Source organism: Emys orbicularis, chromosome 1 (genome assembly GCF_028017835.1).
Source record: "Emys orbicularis isolate rEmyOrb1 chromosome 1, rEmyOrb1.hap1, whole genome shotgun sequence".
NCBI classification, from domain to species: domain Eukaryota; kingdom Metazoa; phylum Chordata; order Testudines; family Emydidae; genus Emys; species Emys orbicularis.
In genome coordinates, this window is record NC_088683.1 from 325,980,756 (window position 1) to 326,007,719 (window position 26,964).

A 26,964-nucleotide genomic window follows, 5' to 3' on the forward strand; every position below is an offset into this window, starting at 1 on the left:
CTTCTGTATTGGTCCAGAACAAATGTGAACGGATGTTCACTTGCCTGCCATACTGGATGCTTGTCTACATGGGAAAGTTGCAGTGATTTAATTTAAGGTAGAATTTTAAACTGATTTAGTGAAACTGGTTCAAAAGGCTCTGTGAACACTCTTATTTTGGTTGAAAATAAGCCTGTTTTATATTGAAATAATAGTCCATACAGCCTTTCCCACTGGCTTCACTAAATTAGTTTAAAATCTAGGATTTATGCTGCAGTATTAAAAGCATCATTTATCAGATAAAAAATTAAACCAGTTCTGTCTGGAAATCTAATGATTCCTTGGCACTATTTGAAATGATTGCAGAAAAACTCCTATGTGTTGGCTAATTGTCCATCTTGCAGTAAAGAGGTCCTTTATTTACTTTTTCAAGTCCCAGTTGGTCCTCCGCATCCCATTTATAAGTCTTTTACAGTGCCTCAGTTTTGCCCTTTTTATATCCCCATTCATAAGAGTCAGTGAGTCATAGATGTCATAAGAGAGAGAGAATAGCTGTTAGTTAGCTTATTCAATCCATCCCCCTACCTATGCAGTTTTATGTCCTAGCTTCAATTGTCCCCAGGCTTCCATTGCTTCCCTTGAGAGATACTTCATAGCCTAAAAGCTCCTGTCAGAGATATTTTCCTAACGTTTAGCCTAAATTTTCTTTTTTAACTTCATCTAATATCTCCTAGTTATATCTTTTGTACCACTCTATGTAATTCTTCTCCCTCCTTGCTGTTGGTTCCTGTCAGATATTTGTAGGCTATCATATGTAGTGCCACCTTGACTGTCTTACATTTGTTGCACCATCAACATTCTTATCCAAATGCAGCTAATGGAGCTCCTTTTGCAATCCCATGCCACTGCTCGTTCATCATCTAGAGGGGTCATGGCAACGGGGATGTAAGGTAGTCCCTCAGCCTCTCCCTAGTGATTCATTAGGTTCTGTTTGTTCACAGCTTTCCTTACTTCTGCCAATCCAGGTAATGAAAGACTGGAATGAGGATTTGACCACAAGAACAAAATAAACTCCAAAGTCCAAGGCTGTTTGTGCACGACCAGAGTATTTTTCTACACTGTGTAAAGGCTGGTTTAGTAAGAGCAATCCTACCTGAACTAGGAGTAGCATTTCCAGTTCCTCTCTTGATTATGTAACTAGAATTTTGCTGGGCTTCTTCAACTACCACTGCTGTAGCACACAGTAGTTTAGTTCCATCTGATGTATTCTCATGCCTTCCCCCAGTGCAGTTCCTTTCTCTCTTGGTTTTTTGTTTTTTCACTTACCCAAATTCAGCTGGTAGACTTAACTTTCTTTTTCCTCCTAGTGTTTTCCCAAGTGTCTGGCTAATTTGCTCCTGTTCCTCCTACATGGTACATTGCCCCTCTATTTGTTAGTAAAGGCCTTAGGTTTTTGTTGCTGTAGTTTTTTTGGCTCTAACATTAAATTATTTCCCTGAAATGTTTTGGGTCAACAGAATTTTAGTCTTTAGAAAAGTTAGGGCTATGCTATTTCTACAGGCTAGTGCTGCCTGTGGTGCTGACCAGCCTCAGAGGGAATATTTCTGGATGAGACTCAGGTGGAACCATGGCCTCACTCTTCTGGTCTGCTGTGGGGAGCACTTGCTACACGTCTTTAAAAGTGTAGCAAGAGGCATGTATAACTTCCCTCTTCCTGGCACCCACAACAGGCTTTCACAATAGAATGCCTCCAAGCACATGTTCTCCAGCAGTGCACCCATTCCCTATCCCAAACATGGCTCAGCTACAGAAAAGGCAGAATTGGGTCCATGATGTCTGAGTTACGACTGTTGCTCTTCCTCCTAGAGAAGTGGAATTCTGAGTGGGTATTCGCAGGTTTCAGAAGCAATTTGTAAGTGAATTGATTTCCTGGACTGCAACACCTTTTCTGATTCTATCACAGGAATAGCATAGTCTGGAGTCTTTCCCTGGACTTGAGGTTCACCCGTGTATTGGATTCTGCCTTCTCTGTGTCTTGCTTTGTGTGAACTTTTCTTTGTCTTGTTCAATGCTGGTCTCAAGGAATCTCAGCACTGAATGGCTATCTATGGTTTGGCTTCTGACTGTACTTTCTTCATTTCAAGGCAACACATCTCTATGTGTATGAAGCACTGTGCAAGCCTATGACATTATATAAATGATTGCCTTGCAGCACTATTATTTATTAGCATTGATCAACAAAAATCAGCTCCAACCAGTCTGCACAAAGAGGAATGCAGCCAAAAGTCAGTTACCTCGTCAGTCTGCTAGCAAATAATGTACAGGGATGGAATCCATTTTTGTAAACCCTATAATTTACATAGTTTTTTCAGACTTGAGGCAGGGCCTTTCATCTGCTATTGTTTTCTTATTGATTGTTGCAATACATTTTGTGATACCTTGAGTATGAAAGATGCTTTGTAAAAGCATGTTCTGTTTTGTTCAGCACTTCAGCTTCAGTCAAGAGGATAATGTAGTTATCTTGGAAGTTGCCACCATTTCCCATTCAAAATGGGTTTTTTTTAATAGTCATTATTTTCTGAATGCAAATTCTAATCTCATCTGGATTTCCACATTATAAAATATATGGGGTGTCATGATTGTGTGGCGCAGCTGTCAGTGTCATGTAAGGATGTGGGAGGTGCCTACAGAGACCAAAATCACCTGCCATTTTGGAAGGTGGGGCTCTGGCCTGCTGGTGGGAGTGCAGACAGTGCTGGCTGCAGCTTACAGCAAGCACACGTTGCTGTGTTATGTAACATATACAAAACGTAAGTGTGAAATACAAGCTCTCAGTGCCTTAATAAGAACAACACAAGGATGTAACTGTAGAGTATGAGCTAAGTTAAAAGGTGATGTGTGAGGTGGTGCAGTTAATTGCTTTTGCTTAGTACACTCCTTTCTTCTGGCTGCTGAGTTAGATGAGGTGAACCAAGTTCAGAAGTGATGTACAAATGAGTAAAGGCTGTAAATCCTTAGGTTGTAAACTCTTAGATTATGCATTTTGTGGTGCAGAGTTTGCGTTGTCATCCTGAACCTGACTGGGATCTCCGGATGCTTCTGTAATATAAATATTTAAATAATAAATTTCACATTGGTATGATTTGAGAATTTAGAGCTGAATCTCTTCCTCCCCCCAAGCAAGCCCCTCCTCCCACATAAACCTGCATAACTCTGGTTGAAACTAGTGAGCAATGTTTGTGCATCTCTGAGGGCATAATTAATCCCTAACTGTATATAAGTCAAAAGGAGTCTAAATTGGTGTGAAATACTCATTGAAGGGAGGGGAGCTACAAGAAAGTGAAAGTTAAACCAACTAAAATATCACTGGACTGATTTAGGGCCAAATTCAGATGTCAGTCTATATGTAATAAATCTTGCTAATAAGCATAAACATAGTACAAAGAAAAAATGTCTTATATTGCTGCTTTGTTTAAAGATGTGACTGAGGTTGGCTTAGATCTGACCTCCAAAATCCAGAGTGCCAATACTGGCTTTCAAGGAGTATCTTCAGCCTCAATAATGCAATGTATGTCAGTTTGTAGACATCATTCAGATTGTGTATAAATACACAATTTTAATTAGACAAGGTGGGTGAGCTAATACTTTTTATTGGACCAATTTCTGTTGGTGAGACAGCGACAAGATTTCACACCACAGAGAGCTCTTCTTCATTAAGAGCTCTGTGTGGCTCGAAAGCTCCTCTCTGTCACACCAACAGATGTTGGTTCAATGAAAGATATTACCTCACCCACCTTATCTCGCTAATATCCTGGCACTGGTATGGCTGCAACTGCATTGCATACAATTTTAATTAGATCAGTTTTCTTAACAAATTGGACATTTTAATTTAAGAAAGCCTGAGTACAATCAATTACAGCAAAATATCAAATTGCACTTCAAAATAATATCAGTCATTATTTATTCATGTTACAATGGTTATATTTACATTATTAATGATTAATTTGAGTATTCATCTGGAAGTAAAGTTTGATTGTAAAGGTATGTAATTGTAATTTAGCTGTAATTATTTTATTTTAAATTAAAATGGCTTTTGATTTTAAGTTCAGGAGGGGCTTATTGAATCCTTACAAGTGCATTATTAATTGCCTAGTACTTATAGAAGTTATAACAGTGTGGGTAGCACCACTAACGGGAAACGTGAGTCTCTTTTTTTCTGGATAAACATATTAATAATTAGTGTTGTTGGGGTTGATACTATGATTGTTTCCACTCAGACTGAATGTTTTCTAAGAGATCAAAGTATGCTTAAATGTCGTCAATAGCACATAAGGTTGTAATGGGATTCCAAAGTATGCAGAACTGCAGAGTTCTGGTAAAATAGTGCAGAGGTAGAAACATTGTGTAAATCTGAATTTCACTCTATTTGAATTGAAGCGTCAATGAAAACTAATTTATTGTGATTATTTCTAGCAATAGTTAAGTGGCAGAACTCACCTCCAGTCTCCAGCTGGAAACATGATGATAATGTAACATGAATATCTGACTATTCCCTAACACTATAAAATAAAAATGGTGATATTTTTTTCACCAATAAGGGCTAAAATTTGTGGGAACATTTTGGGCTAGATAATGCTTTTAGGGTAGAGCCTTGCATTGGGGGTGCCATGGGAGCACACTACACTATAGGGAGCACTTCTTCAGACAAGCAGAGTATCTCATAGAGCTCCCCCATGTTCAAGGTGAATACAATCTGCAGTACCTTTTAAGAGGTGTAGCATGTTTCCCATCTCCTCCTAGCTCTCCAGCACTGTCAGCTTAGCTCAGCTGGCTAACAGGTGGGAAAACTGAGCTATAGTTTCCTACCCATCCTTGCATCCTTAGGGGGGACTGTTCTCTCCCTGGAGGCCATCTCTGAATCAGCTCTGATCTTCCTCGACCGCAGGGGTGCAATTCTGGGGAAATTTATACAGGCCTCACAAAGGCAGAGAGTAGGTGTAAGGCTGCTTATTCCCTTTCCCCCACTGCGTACTTTGGGAAAGGGTGGCCAGAATCTAGCCCTTTGTACGTGTTCCAGTCTGTATGTATAACACTATCCAGTACATAAATTCACCAGTGCGCACAAGTCTCATATGAGTGTATTTGCTGAATATAGCTCTGGGGGTTTAATAGTTACACATCCAGCTATCTAGTTCTAGGTGCACGTGCCAAAATTAAAAATCAAATCAAAAGTACACATCTCTTGGCTGACTTTTGCTTTATAGTTTTATTTATATCATGTGGTATCACCTAAAAAAAAGAACATTAAATGCATCTTTATTCTCAGTTACAGTAATTACTGAGACTTGAGATTAGGTAATACCTAATCTTTGGTTCTCAAACTTTTGTACTGGTGACCCCCCACCCCCCAAGCCTCTGAGTGCAATCCCCCCCCCTTATAAATTAAAAACACTTTTTTATATATATTTAACACCATTATAAATACTGGAGGCAAAGCGGGGTTTGGGGTGGAGGTTGACAGCTCGCAACCCTCCTTTGGGACCCCCTGAGGGGTCCCAACCCCCAGTTTGAGAACCCCTGGTATAGCCCATTCCTTGTAAATATACTGAGATGTCATCTCAGATTTTCATTATGAATAATCACTCAGTCTAATGTATTCCTACAGAACCTGGTGAAAAGCTATGGAAACCAGAGGGCATATTCCTGACCTAAGATCTAAGGCAATTTGCTGGTCATTTACTGTGAGGTATTTCTCCCTCTGGAGAGACTGACAGATTCTGCACACAGCAGATATGCAGAGGCTGTTGCATACGTAAACTAAATATGGTAAAAACTTACCTGAAATATGCTCTGAGACTAAGACAATTGGCTATAGGAAATTAATGTTATGTCATTTCGCAATTAGTTAATCATTAGCCCGGACTTTTTGATGGAATTTATTCATTTTGTAGTTTCAAACAGCACCTGTGCTATTTTCTTTGCTTAGAGCACACTATCCTGAATATTCTGCTCCAAAAGCCACATGTCAAAACCTGGCAGATTTGCGCCAAGAGTTCAGTGTGTAAATGAGTTTATCGAGTATCTGAACTTCTAGCTTTCTTCTTTTGTTTGTCTGAGGCATTTTGTCTTATTTCTGTTGTTGTTTTTTTAACTCAACTCCTTTGGAAAACACCACACACCTAAAAAGGAATGTTCAGGCCACTAAGAATTTCCTTTTATATGTTGCAGCAAAAGAAAGCTAATCATTTTCCAAAAACAAGTCCAAACAGATAATTTTTTATATTTTTTATAGTACATTAATAAATATTTTGCCAGTGAAATGACTACGTGGGCTTTCAGTTCACTGTGTATTTTGGCAAAAGATTTGTTTGGGATCTATCCTTTTAGGTTTTGCCAGTGTATATAGAAATACACATAAATGTATTTTACCAGCATTGCATTGGAATATTTTTCAGGGGAGGAATGGTGGGGAGAGCAGGAGAGAGGAGCATTTCATTAATGAGCTTTGGTGCTGGTAGGGAGGAAATTGCCAATTCTTAAACAACTATTACAAAAGAGAGACTTGCCTATACTATACATTCCTGCTACCAAGAAAATTGTTGTACTGTATTCAGAAACAAAACTACAGCACATAGATAAAAGAGTTGCTAGTCATCCTTTAAATCAGACTGTGTATCCTTGTGGTTTGAACCAGACTGTTGAGTTTCAGTGTTGTGATGTTAATAAAGCTGTGGGTAATGAGAATTATAGGCTGTTCTTGAGATTACCACTGTAAGGGTTTATTATTCTCAAGTGTGACAGAAGAGCCTAGCTGTGGTTCACTTGAGTGGTTTGGCTTATCTGTTACTAATTTTGTTATTTTCACTGGTTCCAAGCTGTCAAAAAACTTTATATAAACTTTCTGTAAAAGCTCCTAAATCCAAGGGCTTACACAAATTGAATTTTACTTTATTTAAAAGGAAAAAAAGAAAAGAAAAAAAAAAAAAGCTGAGACTTTCAAGGGGGAACTGGCACTTTGGAATCCTGAGGGGACAGCTGTTCCAGACCTAAAATGACCTTGCTACAGGACTGCCCCTATAGTCTTAATTCAGCAGCCTTACTGAAGGATTCCTTTATGTGATGACAAGAAAAGTGAATGCTGTGAACTTGGGTTTATAATAGTAACATGAGGGACTTCTGCAAATAAAGGTGGGGAGAAATGGTTGAAGAGTTCTGTTTAGATGAAATGGGTGACTGGATTGCAGCAGCCAAGGACTTACTTGCCATCAGATTCCTCAGTGAGTTGCGGGAAATAATGCCAGAAACTTGTATCTATTTATAAAGTTAAAAACTAAATATCAGTCTCCATTAATATAATGTATTGCCTAGGTTTAAAGTTATGCAAAAAATACAATCGTTTATCATCTTTGTTGATTTTTTTTCTAGGCATATTAAATTTAATATTAATTTTGTATTTATATATCACTTTTCATCCCAAAAGATCCCAAAGCATTTTAGAACGTATACAGGTATATACAATTATATGCTTGCATACATATGAGAAGTAATTCTCTCACCACCTAATTGCAGCTAGAAGAGAGTGAAATTTTTCAGCTGAATAGTTTATTCACCAAAAAATGCAGTTTCGTCAACCTGAAACTATTTGTGAATTTGACTACAAATATGAATGACTACATATTGCCACTATGAATGCCAATCAAGAGTCACTGGGCTAAGAAAAGCGTGTCTGAATGATTTGGTGGCTAGGACCACTTAGACCTCCTTGTCTATAGGAGACCCACGTTCAAGTTTCTGTTGTGACTATTTACTTATTTAGGTGATAAAGCTTCCATGGGAAAATGAGAGTTGCCTCTATTAGAATAGCCTATAGCCCAGTGGCTAGGGAACTGTCCTGCCATGTAGGACACCCAAGTTCAAATGCCTTTTCCACATTGGTGGCAGGGGGAGTGAAACCAGTTCTCCTGCATTCCAAGTGAGTGCCCTATGCACTGGGCTGAAAATTTTAAGGGAGTCTGAAAAATCTGTCAGAAAACCTGTTTTCTGATCGATTTGTTCAACCTGAAACTGATTTTTGGATTCGGTTCCACTTGAACCAATTTCTTTACATTATTTTCAGAACTGCCAGCAAACTGAAAAATCAATTATTGGCCCCTCTCTAATTGCAGCTACATCTATGCTGGCTGTCAGCCACCAACTTGCACACTTCCCAACAGTCCAGGAAAGGGAAAATTTTGCCCAAGGACACTGGACCAAATCCATCCTTTTACAAAACATGTCTTTAGGGTCTTTAACAGCCATTCAGAGCACAAAGGACCTAGTTTTTAATATCTTATCTGACATGTTACCACACATACAGTAAACTCCACAGAATTCCGCTTACCTGGTGCAGAAGGATGAAGGCCTGAATCAGCCCTCCTCTGGATATGGATATGCAGAGTGTTTTGGTAGAAAAGTGGCTTTTTTAAATATTTGTATTTGTTTTGTCTTCCTCATCCACTAAATGCTCCCTCTGATCACTAATAGCTCTTCTTTGAGTAGATGCAGCCGTGTATTCCACTTCAGCGTGTGTGTGTGCGCGCGCGCGCCCAGCACACCAGAGCCGGAGAATTTTGCCTAGCAGTACCCAATGAGGGGCAGTGCTCGTGCTTTGCTGCCACAGCCCCTCCCCGGCTATATTAGACAGCGCCACCCTGAGCCCCCTCAGTTCCTTCTCCCTGCTCATGGCTGGAATCAGAGCTCTGTCTGGTCTTAGCCTCACATTCTCTCACTAGTGGAACATTTTTTCTAGATGTATATAGTTAGTAGTACCCTTAGAAAGTTAAAGTAGATGCCGTCTCACCACTTGGGGCAGCAGTGTGTACAGATGGAGATGACAGAAGTGCTGCCCTGCTGTGCTTCATGGTGTAAGATGGTTGCCGTATACGATCAGGATTTTGGAAGAATTTCCTCTGTGCTATAATTTTTCACAATTAGTCAGTAAGGTCATAGTATTAAAGTTTATATAATTGTTTTTGGTTTCTCATAAGCGCCTGTTGTATGCCTTTAAGGAGCAATTTCTGATCCCACTAACACTAAATCTGCTAGTCTTACTGGATAAGATGAGATATTTGGGTTTATCAAAACAATGAGCTGTTCCACTTTATTCAGGTTCCTGTAGACCCCAAACATACAGCCCTACTAGCGAGCTATCAAATGTGTTTTTGTTTTCTCTGATACATCAAGTATTAGACTTTACCAGAGGCAGGATACTAGACTTGATGGCCCATTGGTCTGCTCTGGCATGGCAATTCTTATATTCCCCTTCCCACACAGCAGCTGCTGTTAGATTAATGATAAGGGTTCTGTTTTCAAATAACTCCTTTGGTCTCTACTATAGACATCACTGCTCTTGCTGTGACTAGGAATGTGAGAAATCCACATTTTCAAATTATCTGATATTATGTACTTAGCTAAAAACTTGATCAGGTACCAAATACAAACCTCGATGATAAAAAGCTACAAAGTTAATATCAAAACTGTTAAATTCAACTGTTTAATAAATGCTTAATGCTCTATTGTCCTTTATTTCAGCAAGAGAGCATATCTGTGCTAAACATTTTATTGCTTAGGAAATGTCACTAAAAATATTGCTTACTTTTAAAAGGGCCAGCAGATCATTTAAAACCACACTCAAGCATAGCTTTGTCTTTTTTATGTGAGATGCTGATCAGTTCGACAGCAGAGTATGATGTATCATAAAATCACAGTCTGGAGTGATTACACAGTGTGGAGATACAGTAGATTCCCATGAACATATACCAAGCTATTAACAGAGAAAGTAATTTGTACTCTTTTGAGGACCACAGTAGCACTCTGGTAGGCAACAGTTGTTAGCGAAAAAAGTTGAGCAAACAGATTCTCGGTGCGGGAATTATGTGAGCATTTTATATGGTGAACTGGTGTCAATACTGCAGTTGCCGATTAAGAGCATGTCTTTGCAAAGCATATCCTAATTACATGACAGTGGTGAATATAGGGGTGCCAGTATGTCACAACCAGCACTCAAGGGACCTATGTGTATCCTACATACTGGAGTCTCCTCTTCTCAGTACCAGGACCTCCGCACAGAGTCCTTTTCTGAAACAGGAGTCTTCCCCGCTGCCCTACAACACTAGCATGCTCTCTAGTGTGAACTTGGACAGCAAACCAGAGAAGGCAGTATCGCAATATTCCTCCCAGGCTCCCTATGGTGTCCAATACCAACAGGGTTCCTGAGCATACTCTCAGATGGGCCCACCAACAACAACTTGGTATTTTCAACCATGGGCACCACCACTGGGCTCTATGCCACCACCGCCCTTGGGCTGCATATCATCCCCATGCCTCTCAAGCTTCTAGCCCCACCCGAGAACCTCCTTCCCCCCCCCCCCGGCTGCAGTTTCAGAACCTCCAAAAAAATTGTGGAGGAACGGGAAGGGCAGTGTTGAGGAGGAGGTGACCATGAGGACCATATCCTCCTCCCCAGATGAGGCCTTTATGCCTTCCCCCACCATCTCTGGCTGATTACTTTCTCTTCCAAGACCTAGCGAAGAGAGTGGCAGATACTCCTCAGATACTGCTAGAAGAAGTCAAGGACACCCACCACAAACTCCTTGACATACTCTATTAATCCTTGTCTAACGAGATGCTTTACCAAGTGTGAGGTCAGTCACACCTTCTTGTCAACTGTCTGTAATGGGCCACTCTCTTACCGCTTCAAAAGTTATTTTTCTTCCCTTGGTATCCTGCTGTTAATTGATTTATCTCATTAGACTGACCTCACACTTGGTAAAGCAACCCCCATCCTTTCATGTATTTATACCTGCTCCTGTATTTTTCACTTCATGCATCCAATGAAGTGGGTTCTAGCCCACGAAAGCTTATGCCCAAATAAATTTGTTAGTCTCTAAGGTGCCACAAGGACTCCTCGTTGTTTTTCCAAAAGAGTGTTGAAGACCTTTCCTTTGAAGGCACTAAGCTCTTCACAGAGAAGATGGATGCCTCTCTTCACACCCTGAAGGATTCTAGGGTCACTCTCCACTCACTGGGCATCTACACGCCAGGACAAAAGAGGAAATTTAGTCTGCAGCCCCAGCACAAACCATGCACTTCCCAATACCCGACTCAGCACTACTACAAGCCACAGAGAAAGAAAACTAAGTTCACGAGATGTAAACCATTTGGCCCACAATCCTCCACGTCCCAGCCATCCACTTTCAAGCACCAATTTTAACGTGTTGGTTGAGACGTTGATAGACCACTTTTCCCAACTGCTACAACTGACCAAAGCTATCCACCCATTTGGCTACCATCTGGCAACGTTCCAGAGCACCTGGGAATGCATAACATTGGACTGATGGGCTTAGAAATTGTTCACTCTATCCGTTTTACCTCCCTGCCCCCTCCACAACACCCTTCCCCATCCCTCTTCAGGGACCCGTCTCACAAGAGTTTATTATGATAAGAGGTAGATCATCTCCTCCAGTTAGGAGCCATAGAACCAGTACCTCACCATCTGCGAGGCAAAGACTTCTACTCTTGCTATTTCCTAATACCCAAGAAGAAAAGAGGATGGAGACCCATACTAGACCTCAGAGCTCTCAACAAGTTTGTCAGAGCTCAAAAATTCAAGATGGTCATTCTAGCAATGATCATTTCAGTGTTGGAACAGGGAGACTGGTTTTTGGCCCTCGACCTTCAGGATGCCTACTTCCGTATCTCAGTCCTACTGACTCACAGGCAATTTCTCAGATTCACTCTGGGACAAGACCACCACCAGTACAGGTTTTCTCAGTAGTGGCCGCGCACTTACGCTCCCAAGGTATCATGATTTACCTTGTCTGGACCATTGCCTCCTCAGAGCCTGGTCTCTCCAAGAGGCTCACCAAGTCACCAAAGCTGCAGTAGAATTGTTCACAGAACTATGCCTACAGATCAACGCCCAGAAATCAGCCTTCCTTCCAGTGCAACACCTGGAATTCATAGGCACCGACCTTGACTCGTTACAAGCCAGAGCTCCCCTACCTCAACACAGATTCCTCTTCTTGGCCACACTCATAGAGACCATTCAAAACAGCCCACAAATATCAGCCAGACACTGCCTCCAACTCTTGGGGCATATGGCAGCGGGCACAGCAGTAATACCTCATGCCAGGCTTCACACGTGATGCCTCCAGATGTGGTTCAGCTCATAGGGTGGAGTGCGCATCTAAATGGCCTCACAACACGAGGCAGGTGGTCATCCCTTCACATCTACCTCCTTGAGTTAAGGGTGGTCAGGAATGCCTGCACCCATTTCGTCCTGCTGTTCAAAGGATCACACACGAGAGTCCTAACAGACAACATAGCCTGTATGTACTACATGAATCAACAAGGGGGAGCCCTCCCTCTGTGTGAAAGCGATGAGACTATGGAACTGATGTATCTTCCACAACAGCACACTATCCCCGGCTTACCTCCCAGGCACACAAAACTCAGACAGTCTCAGTCACAAATTCCCACATGACCACGAGTGGGAGATAGACCCAGCAGTACTTCACAACCTATTCAAGTGGTGGGGGACACTGATCACAGACCTGTTCGCCACTCACCTGAAGAGGAAATGTCCACACTACTGCTCGAGAGCAGGGATAGGACAATACTACCTGGACGATACTTTCCTCCTCCTCGGGACAGGGGCATCCTCTATGCCTTTCCTCCCTTTCCCCTACTGCTGAAAGTCCTATTGAAAACAAAATAAGGTGCACACATCATACTGATCACTCCCACTTGGTCGAGACAGACCTGGTACCCTTACCTGTCACAGGTTGTGACGTGTTCACCGATCTCTCTCCAATCCACTCCATACCTCTTCTCGCAAAACAGAGGATGCACCCTACATCCCAATCTGGGGATTCTTTGCCTCAAAGCATGGATACTTCATGGTTCCAACACATAGAGAACTCCTGCTCGAAGGAGGTACAAGAGTATTACTACACAGTAGCAAGTCCTCAACATGCCGTGCTTACCTGCAAAAAATGGTCCCGGTTCCACATTTAATGTACTTCCCAACAAATCTCCCCAATATGTACGGCTCTCCCACAGATCTTAGACTATGTACTGACCCTGAAAAGATTGGGACTCTCTCTCAGCTCTCTGAGTCCACCTGGCAGCTATAGCAGCCTTCCACCAGCCAGTAGAGGGGTACTCAGTGCTATTCCACCCAACCACAAAAAGATTCCTCGGGCTGTAGTAAATATTTTCCCATAACCGTGACTCCCTATCCCCATGTGGGACCTAAACCTGGTATTGAAAGGACTGACCAGACCTCCCTTTGAACCCATGGCCACCTGTTCACTTACATACCTCTCAATGAAAACGACCTTCCTGATAGCAATCACCTCAGGTAGGAGAATAGGAGAAATAGCAGCCCTAATGACACAATCCTCCTATCCCCCCGTATTCTTTCAGGACAAGGTTATGCTCAGGCCATATCCAGAATTCATCCTTAAGGTAACCTCCCCATTTCACATGAACCAGTTGATTCACCTTCCAACCTTCTACCCCAAGCCTCACCGCCGAGACAACAGAGAGGCTCTATTATACACTCTGGATGTCAGGAGAGCCCGGCCTTCTACCTGGATAGGATGAAGGATTTCAGGAAGTCCCCTAGGCTTTTCTTCTCCCTTGAGGAAAGATCCAGGGTCTCAGCAGTATCAGCCCAAAGACTCTCCAAGTGGGTCTCGAACCCCATTAGACAAGTTTGCAATATGACCCCTCCAGATACTATTGGTACACACTCCACAAAGTCGATCTCTTCATGAGTCACCTTCTTCAAGAATGACCCTATCTCAGAAATCTGTAGAGTGGTGACATGGGCGACGGTACACACCTTTGCAGAACATTATGCGATCACTGGGTATTCCACCTCCAGTGCCATCTTTGGCTCCACAGTACTGTCATCTGAAACGGACGTGACTCCGAAGTCCCAGCCCTCCAGAAGGGATACTGCTCGGGAATCACCTACAGTGAAGCACCCATAGGAACACTGTTTGAAGAAGAAGTAGTTACTCACCTTGTGCAGTAATGATGGTTCTTCGAGATGTGATGTGTCCCTGTGGGTGCTCCACAATCCACCCTCCTCCCCTCTGCTTCGGCATGCTTGTCTATGACTCTGTGGTAGAAAAGGACCTGAGGAGGGTTAGTGCATGTGCGGGCATAATGGACACTGCTTCCGAAGTTCTCCAGTCAGCAGCGCAGGGACACAAGCACATGTACAGTGGAGCACCCATAGGGGGACACATCATGAAGAACCATTGTTACTGCACAAGGTGAATAATTTCTTCTTCCAACTGCTCTGAAGCAAATAATACCCTGGCCTAGCCTCAAAAACAAAATGCATAACACTTACAACCTCTCTAACTACCATTCACTTGAGTCTCTCATTCCTGGGCAAAATTATTGGTATTTGACTGGTTTCTGCAACATCTCATCCCAGTTGGTATCCTAGACTCATCTCAATCTGGTTTCAGGCTAGATAATGAAACTGAAATGGCCTTTGTGATGAGTTCCTCATGGAGATGGACAGAGGTGAAACAACAGTACTGCTACTATTTGCTCTGTCAGCAGTTTTAGACAACCTTGACCAGCTACTGCTCAAACCCCTGTGTGTCCTGGCCGGAGCTGACTGAGTCAAACAAAGTTGTCTTTGCTCATTCCTTTTCCAGCAGATCTAAAAAGTGTCATAGTGGGTGAATCATGACGCCACTCTGGTGTAACATGTATGTAAAGCCATTAGGGAACATCATGTTATGACACAGGATACAGTGCCAGTAATATGCTGACAATACACAGCTCTGTGTAACTCTCACAACCAGGGACGCTGGAATAATTTGTATAGTGGGGGTGCTGAAAGCCATTGCACCAAACTGTAAACCCTGCGTATGATGGAAAACCCTGCTGCACTCCTAGTTCCAGCACCTATGCTCACATCTAGCACAGACAATGCAGTTTTCCTGATATCTTCGGAAATTTGAGCATGATTGAAGAAATTAATCCAGAAAAGATTGAACTGAAGCTAATTGTATGAAGGAAATGTTTTGGGCCACTGGCAAGCTCTACCATCTGGCCTTCAGATGAGTAAATCTGACCTTTGATAGCTCAGGCAACTTACAGTCTTCACATGGTGGACTCACTAGTGACAGTGACTTCAGGGAATCAGAGAAGAAGCCTTCTCCATAGCTGGCCTATGCCATTAGGACCAAAGGCTTTGAAATCTGCACCAAAGAAGATCAAGAAAATTTCCACCCTTAGCATCTTCAGCTCATGATGTAAGCTCACCTCTTCAAGATATCATTCCCCATAGAACCAAAGCAGAAGCAAACCTGTCTGCGCACTGTAATAGACATCCAGATTCCATGTTCAGTTTAGCCCTCAGGTGTTTAAAGTGAGAATTTATGTACCTAAATGCTGATTTGAGCACTTAAATGCATCATATGGACATCCTGCTTACATGCCCATGTTAGAAAATTTGGCTCGGTTTAGGCAAATGGAGTTATTGGGCACTCAGTTGCATAACTCAAACACCCCTTTGTTTGTTATAACCTGCTTTTATTAAGAGAAGGAATGTTGATTAGGATATTGGAGGGTTATCCAGTTTTTGAAAAAGTGCTACCAGAGATGACCAGAAGGGACTTTAGTTTAATACTTCCTCTTAGCTAGCCTCTCTAACAAGATAACATCCCTGAGTACTATATTGTCAGCAGTGGGTACAGTATCCTGGCATGATGCCTTTTAACCAAGAGGCCAGAGTGCTACCTAGTGATAACATCTGGGTAGAAAACCAGTGGGGACTGTGCTAATAGCTAATTTATGTAACTGGTATTTCTGTTATCCTTGTCCATCCTCCCTCCTGCCCTTCTGCTATTACACTGAATTTTTGCACCTCATCTTGAATTACATTGTGAACTCTTTTGGGCAGGGGTCATGTCTCATACAGTGGGGCCCTGATCCTGACTGTGCTGTTGGGCACCATCACAATTTGATAATAATGAGCCGTAATAGCATAGGTGAGTAGCAGAGTCTTCAGGGGCTTGATCATCTCCTTGCATGTGGGCATATAACTCCCATTGACTTCTATGAGGTTTTGGGGGTGAGTGCACGTCTTCCATGATGATAGGCCCCAGATCTTTACACTGTTCAGTGCTCATGTTTTGAAGAGAAGGCATAGAAGCAATATGTTCGAGGGGAAAAAATAAATTTCAGGGTGTCTCTCTCTGTATAATTAGAGAGCAATGAAAGACCAAAATGGTACATTTTTGTAATTCCAGTATACTAAAATATCAACTATAGCCTTCAAATTAAGACAACAATAGAAGGAATAACATCTGTTCAGGATTTTTTAAATATATTAGTGTTAAAATTTAGGAAACATCTACTATTGAGATTGCTTCTATATCCTTATAAGCTATTTATCTGACCAACTCTTGCTGTATAATTCTTAATAATTTAAAAGAAAAAATCAGATTAAAACTTGGAATAATTGGGAAATTGGCAGAAAAGGTTAGAGAGTCCTTTAATTTTAAATGATATCTGCTTAGGGTGGGTTGGGTTAGAAAAAAATTGTTTTTCTACTACTGAAAGAAAAACAATTTTCTTTCTCTTTTTAACAGTTAATAAGCAAAGACAAATAGCAAAAAAACATTCCTTGGTAAGTCAAGTGAATTTCAGGAAGCCAGGCCTACTCTGTCAAATCTTATTAAAGAGATTCTCTAGCTATATTATAAATTGGAGCCATATATACTCTAATGAAGGGATTATATTAGGGCTATGTGCGCTTGAGCAGGAATTAGAGCCTTGCATTGAGAGATACATCTGGAACAAAGAGGATTTTAATCAGGATACATTATTAATGAATTGCATATGAGATACATAAACCCTGCTTTATTAGGCAAACTGTAAATGAGCTTATTTGGTAAGAGCATGCAAAATGTGTGTGTTAAGAGAGGATATTTTGAGAATTTAACTCATCTCTATATAGTAAAGGCATCTGGCTGTAATTGGTGCCTGTGGCAATTGTTGATACCCTGATTATATTAGCTTTCCATGCCCTTTAGCAGGATTGGGAAAACATTTCTAGTACTCGTTAAGTTGTCTATTATCAAGACATCATAAATATACACATTTAGAATAGATGATTTGCTATCCCATTGCCTTAGAGCGCTTAAATAAATTAGTTCCTACTGTTGCAAGCATTAATGTTGAAGTAATAATTATGCATAAAGCAATAAAATGCAATTAAAATTGCCTTCAAACTTACTGGAGTGGGAACATTTTCTGAAAATGTCACTTGCTCTTTTCTTAAAATACATTCTAAAGCCAAGTGGATAGACTGTGTGGCTCAGGATATTGGTAATGGAATATTGAGCTTTTCCCCTTTAGATCACCAGCTTGCATCAAGCTCAAATCAGTATTGGCAAAGTTGTTACAACTGTCGGCTATTCAGTGACCTCTACAATGAGGTGGTTGTCTGACTTCGTAGTGTGCAAGTGCCCACGTACAGTTAGCACTGAGTTTTTCAAAAATGAGGGTCATTACATATAAAGAATGCAACCACACTTAAATGCCGAAACTATGGACTGTGTCTCTGTCTTTAACATGCTCCATTTTTCCAAACGTGCTCCATTTTTGGATACTGCGGAAGATAGTACATAATATTACCTAGAGATCTCAGATCTCTGCAGTATTAACCATAATAAAGTAAGGTAATAATAGTGTGTCAGCCTGGATTTTCAGTCTTAGTTTTCAGTCATGAATTTCCTTGCATTGAAGTCAGACTTCATATGTTCCCTGGACATATTTTTTTTATAGCTGAATTATAAATAAGGTGTTCCAACTGTTTTGGCAGTCAGGCAATAGTTAAATTGAAAAGAATGTTTCTTTTCCAGAAAAGCCATTTAATAACATTCGGTCCATTTGCTCCTAGCAAGACTATACTCAAGCAGTGCAAACCCCAGGAGCTTGGCAAGCCAGGCAGACTTGGCAAGTTTTCCTAGCGACTCACCAAGTCTGAGTCAAGCATGGGTACTTGTGGCTTGCACAGCTTCAATTGTATTTAGTATTTCTTGTTAATAAGAACATTAAGACAGAGGATTTTTTTCCATAACCTCAAAAAGTAATACATAGTCTGTAAAAACAAATAGTATTTAACAAACTACACATGACAATTTATGGCTTATGTCAGCTTCATAATAAATATATTTGTATATTATTTTACACTGAGACTCCATGATTTGTGTTCCTTGACATTAAGATATTAAGGAAATAGACCATGGATTCTTGTTGTGTTGATTGGCATTTGCTAGTGTGAAACCCTGCAAAAGACAAGCATAACCATTATTTTATAGTGTGTCATAGCCATACAACTCCATCTCATGTGTAGAAAGAGTGTAATGCAAGTAAGCTTGTGTAAGCATTGAAAATACAGCATGTTCTCATTTTGCTTCAGTTTTACCTGTATGGATCCTGCTAAAAGGAAAACTGTCAAGTTTGGATTTTAAAGTACCAAAATATTTTTTTAAAATCTGTGTTTTTGTTCGTCCTTGCCCATCTAAATAGTATTTCCTTTGAAACAAGTGCATTTGATTATCCAACATATGATTATTTCAATAAAAGATACTTGAGGTTGAAGTGAGGTTTTTACCCACGAAAGCTTATGCCCAAATAAATCTGTTAGTCTTTAAGGTGACACCAGACTCCTTGTTGTTTTTGAGGTTTCAGAAGATTTTGATTTTTCCTCTAAAATGTCTAGCACCTGTAACTTATAACATTTAGTCCGAGAAACTTAATAAAATGCTACAAATGTTATTTGTATAGCAAAGTCAGAGACAAACTTTTCAAGGGGAAGATGTTTGAAAGAGTCAGAAACATCTCACCTCAATTTTCTACTAAGTTGTCTAACTAATCAGTGATACTACGTAATCCTTCCAGTGAGGATTTTAAAAAGTCTTGCATGGACCAGTATTGTTAGGTAAGAAGCAGTTAGTAATAGAGGTCAGGTGCTTGTCTTCTAAATGGAAAATCTGTTACTTTTTGTTTGTCTGTCTGTCTATCCTATATTGGTCCTCATGGTATTGTAGTATCTTGCAAGTTAAATATTTCACAGGATTTTATGTTTTCCTTCCTCCCCTTGTTGGTAAGAATTTTTTTATTGTGGGAAATCTAAATCAAACAAATGAGCTATGTATTTTCCCCCCGCAAGAAGCGAGTGCCTTAGTCATGGGCCAGCTGCAGAGAAAGCCCTGTCTGTCATTTGCACAGGGGGCTGACATTTCCATTTTTTCCAAAGGACTGTAGTTATCATGGGAGGTTATGGTCTCAGAGACAATGATGATTCCTTAAGTAGCCTGGGCTAATGTCATGGAGAGCTTCCAGTCTTGTTACCAAAGCCTTGAAGTTGACTCTGTTAATTGGGGTTCCAGAGAACTGAGCAGAGCACTGGGGTGCTTGTGTTGCTGAGTAGACAGATGAACTGCTGTATTCTGAACTTTGAACTGTAGAAAAGGAACCTGGATCCCCACTGCCAAAGATCTGGGAAATGTTTCAGAAAATTAGCTGTATTTGTTTAATCTCAAGAGAAGAGGTTCTCAGACTTTCTCCACCGGAGACGCCCGAATCAGCTATGATTTCTTGTTGGAAATACAGTCTCAATCTTTTTGCAATTCTACCCACAGTCCTTTAGTCACGAAAGCAGTGGGTGGGTTCTGATGCTGGGATGCTCTTGGAGAGGCAGGTTTCTGCTGCTTTTGTGTATGGTGGGTTCTCAATGTGAGGCCAGGAGAGTATTGGCTAGTGGAAGCCCTGATGGAATGGAGGTGTTGCTTATGGAAATTAGAGAATTTGAATGCTTCTTCATCTCTCTTTTTCTTTTTTCTCCCCCCTCACCTGCTCTGTGCATTGCACCTGGGATATGTACTTAAACATGTCAAGAAGTTGGTTGAGCAGTGTGAGAAGTAAGGTCAAGGAAGCTGGCTTCTCACCATTTTTAAGCAGAACTTGCAAGGCAACATAGCATTCTGGTTGCAATAGTTTCTAAGACTTTCCTAGAATTACAGTGGTGCTGTTTTTATCCAGATAGTGTCAAATGGGACATTACAGACTTCAGAACGTGTTTACCAAGCTGTCATGGAAACCAGGATAGCTGTTAACTTCGCACACATTAACAATTTGTCGGTAGTCTATAAATAGTTTTAGGGATCTTTTTTTTTAGTGCAATGATGCAAATACTACAAATTGCTCCATCACCTTAGTGACCTAACTTAAATAAGCAGTTCTGTAGCACTATTTAAAATGCAGGACTTTAAAAGAAACAACTGTGGGACACTGCTGATAATTATTTTTAGAGCACAGTAAGCAGCTGTCTTCAGATGGTGGTCCACATTCCACACCCTTCTCTCCTATTCAATATATGGAAACATTCAGCGCAATATTGATCTAAAGTTTTGTGTAACTTTCTTCTGTTTCAGCTTTGGTTTGCATTTGTTAATGGATTTTCTGGGCAGATTTTATTTGAGCGATGGTGCATCGGCCTATACAATGTGGTAAGTATTCCATGTCTCGGCTTGATGGTATGCAGAACCTCAGTGACATTCCATTGTTGTTTATGTCTGTGCAGTTTATCTCAGCCATCCATCTGCATACATATCATGAAGTACAAACACATTTTTAGGGCCTTCGTTGATCTGCCCTAGACTGTAGATGCAAAAGATCCTGGATGTTTATTTTTAATCACAGCAAATGTATTTGGAATAGTGCCTTGAAAATATTAGCACTTTTATCTTAATAATATGCTTTCATTAGATCTCTGTATGTTTATGCAATTCAAATTGTTCAAAGTATTTCAAACTATTTTTTATATTTAAACATTTTTATTTTTCTTCTTTTTTCCTAGTCAACATAAATATATATTTGTCTTGTATCATGTTTTTGGACATTTTGTCCTTCATTCATTATTGTATTATGGTAGCTTCTAAAGCCCCTTATCGTTTTCATCCATGGGAGGCCATCTTTAGGCATTTATCTTCCACAATTAATACTAAAGATTTATTCTGTTCCCTGGTTTTATAGAAACTTGGTCTATCAATTCACTGACATCTACTAGTGACATTATTAGTTACATCTAGTCTGGTGCCTGGATCCACAAAGCTTGACTAAGGCAACTGGGAAACTGCAGGAACTTTTGCCAACACGTGTGAAATTTCCCCATTGTGTGTTGAGTTTTTTTGGAAATCTTTGGGATTTTTTAAAACAAATTTACTCCAAATATGTGAAAACACCAAAAGTCATCAAATAAACTGCTTATATCATTAATGAATAGTTTTACGTAAAGTTTACTTTTTATTTGACCAGGACTTGTTTCAAAATTTAAAAATTATAATCCCACACAACCCAGTGTCAAATAAGAGGAGATTTTAGGCCAGAGATTTTACATTCTCTCAGTTCTTTGCATCACCCTCACTAAGAGATCTTGAAGTTTTCCTAAAGCACCCCACTCCATCTCTTCAATTCACATATTTGCATCTATAAATCTTTTAACATGATTTCTTTTCAGATTAATCCAACTACCCTGAATTAAAGCACTTTAACTGGCTACTGCTGCTGAAAGCAATGAAGAAGTAGTGAACCATGTTGCCTTTAATTACTGTTATTAGGTCTCAGAATTAACATTTTGGTTAGTTCTCTTCAGATGAATGGCAGTTCAGTCTAATCCTAAAGCTATTGTTTCATTATGTCTATATATTCCAGGGTCACTAAAGACCGAATCCTGCAGAGTGCTGGAGGCACTCAATAACTCAAAGGGATTAGGCTTTAGGATATCACTGTGTGGCCCTATTCTGCTACTCTCACCAATGCTGAATAATCCTTTACTTCTTCATAAGTAGTCAGGGGTGCTGCTGGAACAATTTGTATAGTGGGGGTGCTGAGAGCCATGGAACCAAACAATAAACCCTGGATATAATGGAAACCACTTCAAGCCAGGGGTGCGGCAGCACCCCCACCTCCCCTAGTTCCAGCCCCTATGTAAGTAGTCCCATTACAGTGTTAGTTAGTGTGGGTAAGGTTGGTAGAACCAGAATTCAGGCCTTGCATAGGTTTGCCTTCAAAGGTTACCTTCATAACCAGATGGGCTAAAAGATCTTTTTTTAAAGTGAAAACGTAAATACTGCAGAAAACTTGGGAAATACCAAAAATCCCTGAAGACACCCTAAATCCATCCTATAGCGTGGAATCTTCATGGAGCACATTAGACTAGTGGCCTTAGTTTTGGCTCTCATATCCCATATGAGAGTGCTGCCATTGCAGCCATCTGGCCTGTTGCTTTATGACTAATTTAAAAGATTACATCATTCATGTAGAAAATGTGCTTGCAATTACTGATCCCCGCTAATATCCAGCCCTGTGTGGAACTGAATCTTCACCTAAACTCTCCAGACATAGTATGCATTGCTGGCAGGAATCACAATCCAGCATACAAGCAAGAGATTTTGTAAAGATAATAAATAAAACTGCATCTAATCAGAGATTGTTAGCTGAACTGTAGAAAATTGGATTAGAAATTAATTTCCTAGCATGAAACTGTCAGTTTAGAAAATGGGTGAAGATGAAGAAGGGAGAGTATAGTTTTAGGCTACATTATAATAAAACTTTGAATTTCTAGTGTCTTCCATCCAAGGCTCTCAGCACACTTAGCAAATGAATTAAGTCTCCGAGGACCTGTGTAAAGTAGGTATGATTGTCACGATGGTACACAGGAGGAGGTTGAGGCACAGAGAAATTAAGGGCCCAATTCTGCAACACTTACCCACATTGAATAGCTGTTACTCATGGGAGTAATCCTTTTGACTTCAACAAAACTATTCACATGCCTGAGTGCTTTTCATTGTGAGTAAGGTTTGCCAGAATTAAGCCCAAAGTGACCTGCCCAAGGTGCTTCAGAATCTCCCTCTTCCTTTCCTCCCCTCTGACACAGGCCAGGATCTGAAGGTACATGGCCCTAGCAATCCCTCTCCCTTCTCAGGACCACAATGTGGGGTTGAGCCATCCACAGTAGTTCTGGAGCTGAGTGTTCCTTTGAGAAGACCAAGCATCCTTCAAAAAGGAGAGGCCTAGCAGCAGTGCCCACAGCCACAGCTGTCAGTAGCACAAGGTGTTGGGGGTGGGTGCTAGCTGAGCCCATTTTACTCCCAGCCCCACAGAGCCAAAACTTCGGGGGCACATGCCCCCCAGAAACCCCTCCTCCCAGCAGCATCAGGAACCCCATAATGTCAGCATTTCTGGTCTATGAGCTGTTTCGAGGCATTGGGAGATTGGCTGTTGGGTGCAGGAGGTGTGGGTAAACAGGTAGGTAATTAACTGAGCAGGGGAATAGGATTTTCTCACTTCTTGTAGTTTACTGCTGCATGGACCCATCCCTGCCCCTGGATGCAGCAGGGAGAGTTGGATAACCCTTGAGGTCTTAGTGGTCTCTGAGCCCCACGTGTTGTCAAATTTATTTGATATTTTTTTTGTATGTTAAAGGTGCCTACAGCTTTTATATAGGAGGTTTTTTTGAATGATTTCTAGAAATTGAAATAAAAAAATGAAAATGTAAAAAGAGGGGGTCTGATGTCCTAAGGAGAATGGGGAGAGTTTGTAGTTTTTAAAAGGCACTAATAATGCTAGATAGAGGAGTAGTTGCGTTAGACTGTATAAAGCCCTTCAAAATAAATAAATCAAACAGTAGGCAAAATCTGGGTCACCTTTTTCAGCCAGAGTGGTGGTGGAAGCAAATATTAAGGGAGCTGCAGAAGGGGCTGTGGCTTAATAGGGAATTTTTAGACGTGATCATTTAAAAACCTCAATACTTGAAATGCCTCAGAAGAATCAGGCGATGCACATTGTTAACCTAGGGAATTATGTGACCATGTTATTGTTATATTCATTCTCCCTCCCTGATTCCTACCTCCACTCACCTAAGCCTTGCCTTTAATTAGATTGTAAACCCTTTGGTGCATAAGAGACCATATCTAATCTTTCTATTTATATGCTCCCTATCACCATGGTGTATGAGCATTTCACAATCTTTAATGTATTTTTCCTCACAACACCTTGGTGAGGTACTATTTGTCAAAAACGAAATGTGGAGGGTTAGACATAATGGTGGGAGCAGTGGCAGTATGGTGTAGTGCTTGGTGTGGTGGCATCTGAGCCAGGATCCGAAGTCCGAGGTTGGACCTGGACTCAGGAGCGGGTTTGGAACAAAGCAAGAATAGGGTTGGAAGCTAGGCTGGAGCAAGAACAGGGTTGGAGCAAGTTAAGGCTTGTGGATGGAGTTTGTCATCACTATCAGACGGGAGAGTTCCAAGAATGAATTTAGCCTCTCCGTAACAGCCTTGTCTTTCTTGAGTGCTCCTTTAGCACCTCGGTCACCTCGTGGCCCCACTGAATGTTTGGCAGGCTTCCTGCTTCTGATGTACTTTTTAAAATGTTACTGTTAGTTTTAGTGTCTTTTGCCAGTTGTTCTTCAAATTCTTTTTTGGTCTGCCTAATTATACTTTTACACTTGACTCGCCGGAGTTTGTTCCTTTCTATTTTCCTCACTAGGGTTTAACTTCAAAGGATGTCTTTTTGTTTCTAACCACCTCTTTTACTCTGCTTAGTCAAGGTGGCATTTTTTTAGTCCTCTTACTTTTTTTGGCCGAATTTGTCTGTGTGCATATGAATAGTTTGAGCCTCCAAAATGGTGGTATCCTCTTAATACCAGGCACTCAAGTTTACCCATCTTACTATTTAGACTTCTTGTGTTTGTAGACAAGCACTTATAAAATTTGTCAGTATTTAGTTGTCTGCCTTTGTATGATGTAATTGAACGGGACTCTTTTTTGTTTGTCTGTTTCTCTTCAGTTCCTACCTGTACTTTATCAACCTCTGTCGTCTCCTCTTTACCAGGATATAGAATATCCCCTTTAATAAATCCTCCCCTAAGGGATGTAGCTGTCTGAACTGTGTGGTCCTCTGCACCTGTCAGCTTTCTCCCAGCCCTTAGTTGAAAAACTCCTCTATGATCTTTTTAATTTTACATTTCAGCAGTTGAAAAACTCCTCTATGATCTTTTTAATTTAACATTTCAGCAATCTGGTTCCATTCTGGTTTAGGTGGAGCCCATCCTGGACTTGAGTTTCTTACCTATCAGCCTACATATGACCTCCAGGACTTCTCTCCTACTTTTCCCTATGTTACTGGAACCTACATGTACCATGATCATTGGCTCCTCCCCAGCACTGCATATAAGTCTATCTTGGTGTCTTGAGAGGTCTGCAACCTTCACACCCGGCAGACAATTCACCGTGCAGATCTTCCAGTCATCACAAACCAACTATCTACATGTCTAATAATCGAATCCCCCATTACTATTACCTGTCTCTTACTAATAACAGGGGTCCACTCCCCCAGAGAGGTATCCTCAGTGTGAGAGGATACCGTGACATCATCTGGAAGGAGGATTCCAACTATGGAATTACTTTCCTCTGCTCCAGCTTGATGTTCTCCTTCCCCGAGACTTTCATCCTCCTCAACAGTATAGTTGGTCATTCGGTTTGGTCATTCAGGTACATCACTGGATGCAACAGGAACAATAGGTGACATTGATTGAGAAACTCCTGAAAGTCCCAGCAGAATTCAGATCTCTCTGCTAGTGGATCTTCAGGCCTAGGTCCTGGGCTATCGTGGCTAATGGTGAGAGGGGCCCAGGACTGCTGGGACATGAGTGCAGGAAGGTATTTTCCCATTATAGCTGGGCCACTGGTTCTGGTGGTTTGAACTAGCTCTGCCATCTCAATGGCAGAAGTGCCTGCAGATTTCATTTTGACTGTAAGGGGGCACTTACAGGCATAGAAAAACCATTTTGGCCACTGGGCCTGATAGCACAGTCTGCCCAAACTCAGAAACTGAGATGTGGAGGGTCAGGCCTAGTGGTTGGAGCAGAGGCAGTCTGGTCTAGTGGTTGGTGCAGTGTCAGCCAGGCCAGGAACCGGAACCATAGGTCAGAGCCAGACTCAGGAGTCAAGAGTGGATTAAGAACAAAGCAAAAGTAGTGCTAGGATCAAGGCCGGAGCAAGGGCAGGGCTAGAGCAGGCTAAGGCATGTGCAGTCAGTCACCACTTTCAGGCAGGGGAGAGTTCCAAGCCATGAAGTGATGTTGGGCAGACTGAGCTGCTGTTTCTCCCATGAGGCTTATATATCTGCCCTGAGAATCACCAGACTAGCTCCTGGCTTGTGGATTGGCTGAAGCCTAGCACAGGAATGACTCAGGGGAGATGATGGAGGCCTATAAAATCATGAATGGTATGGAGAAAGTGAATAAGGAATTATTTATCCCTTCACATAACACAAGAACCAGGGGTCACCCAATGAAATTAGTAGGCAGCAGGTTTAAAACAAACATAAGGAAGTACTTCTTCACACAATGCACAGTCAGCTGGTGGAACTTGTTGCCAGGGGATGTTGTAAAGCACAAGAGTATAACTGGGTTCAGAAAAGAATTAGATAAGTTAATGGAAGATAGGTTCATTAGTCACCATTAGTCAAGATGGTCAGGGACTCAAACCTCTGACTGCCAGAAGCTGGGACTGGACAACAAGGGGTGGATCACGTGATAAATTACCTTGTTCTGCTCACATCCTCTGAAGCACTTGGCACTGACCACTGTTGGAAGACAGGATCCTGGGCTAGATGGACCATTGGTCTGTCCCAGTGTGGCCATTCTAATGTGGCTTAATCAGGCTTTTGTTCAGGGATGACTCATCATCTCATACCATTGTCCCGTTTTAGAGTTGGAGAACTGAGGTGCAGAAATCTGAAGGGCGAGATTTGGAAAGGTATTTAGGAGCCTAAAGATGCAGATAGATGCCGTGGTGGATTTTCAAAATCTCCTAGGTACCTAACTCCCGTTAT

At 41.2% G+C, this 26,964-nt stretch overlaps 1 protein-coding gene across 1 annotated transcript in view; it reads left to right on the top strand.

Moving 5' to 3' along the window:
• The window catches only part of ATP8A2 (ATPase phospholipid transporting 8A2), a 549,272-nt gene that overhangs the window by 367,508 nt on the left and 154,800 nt on the right, over positions 1-26,964 (top strand). Inside the window, exon 28 of the mRNA XM_065423317.1 lies at positions 20,499-20,573. Coding sequence (XP_065279389.1) covers positions 20,499-20,573 — 75 coding nt within the window. The remainder of the gene's footprint in view (positions 1-20,498; positions 20,574-26,964) is intronic.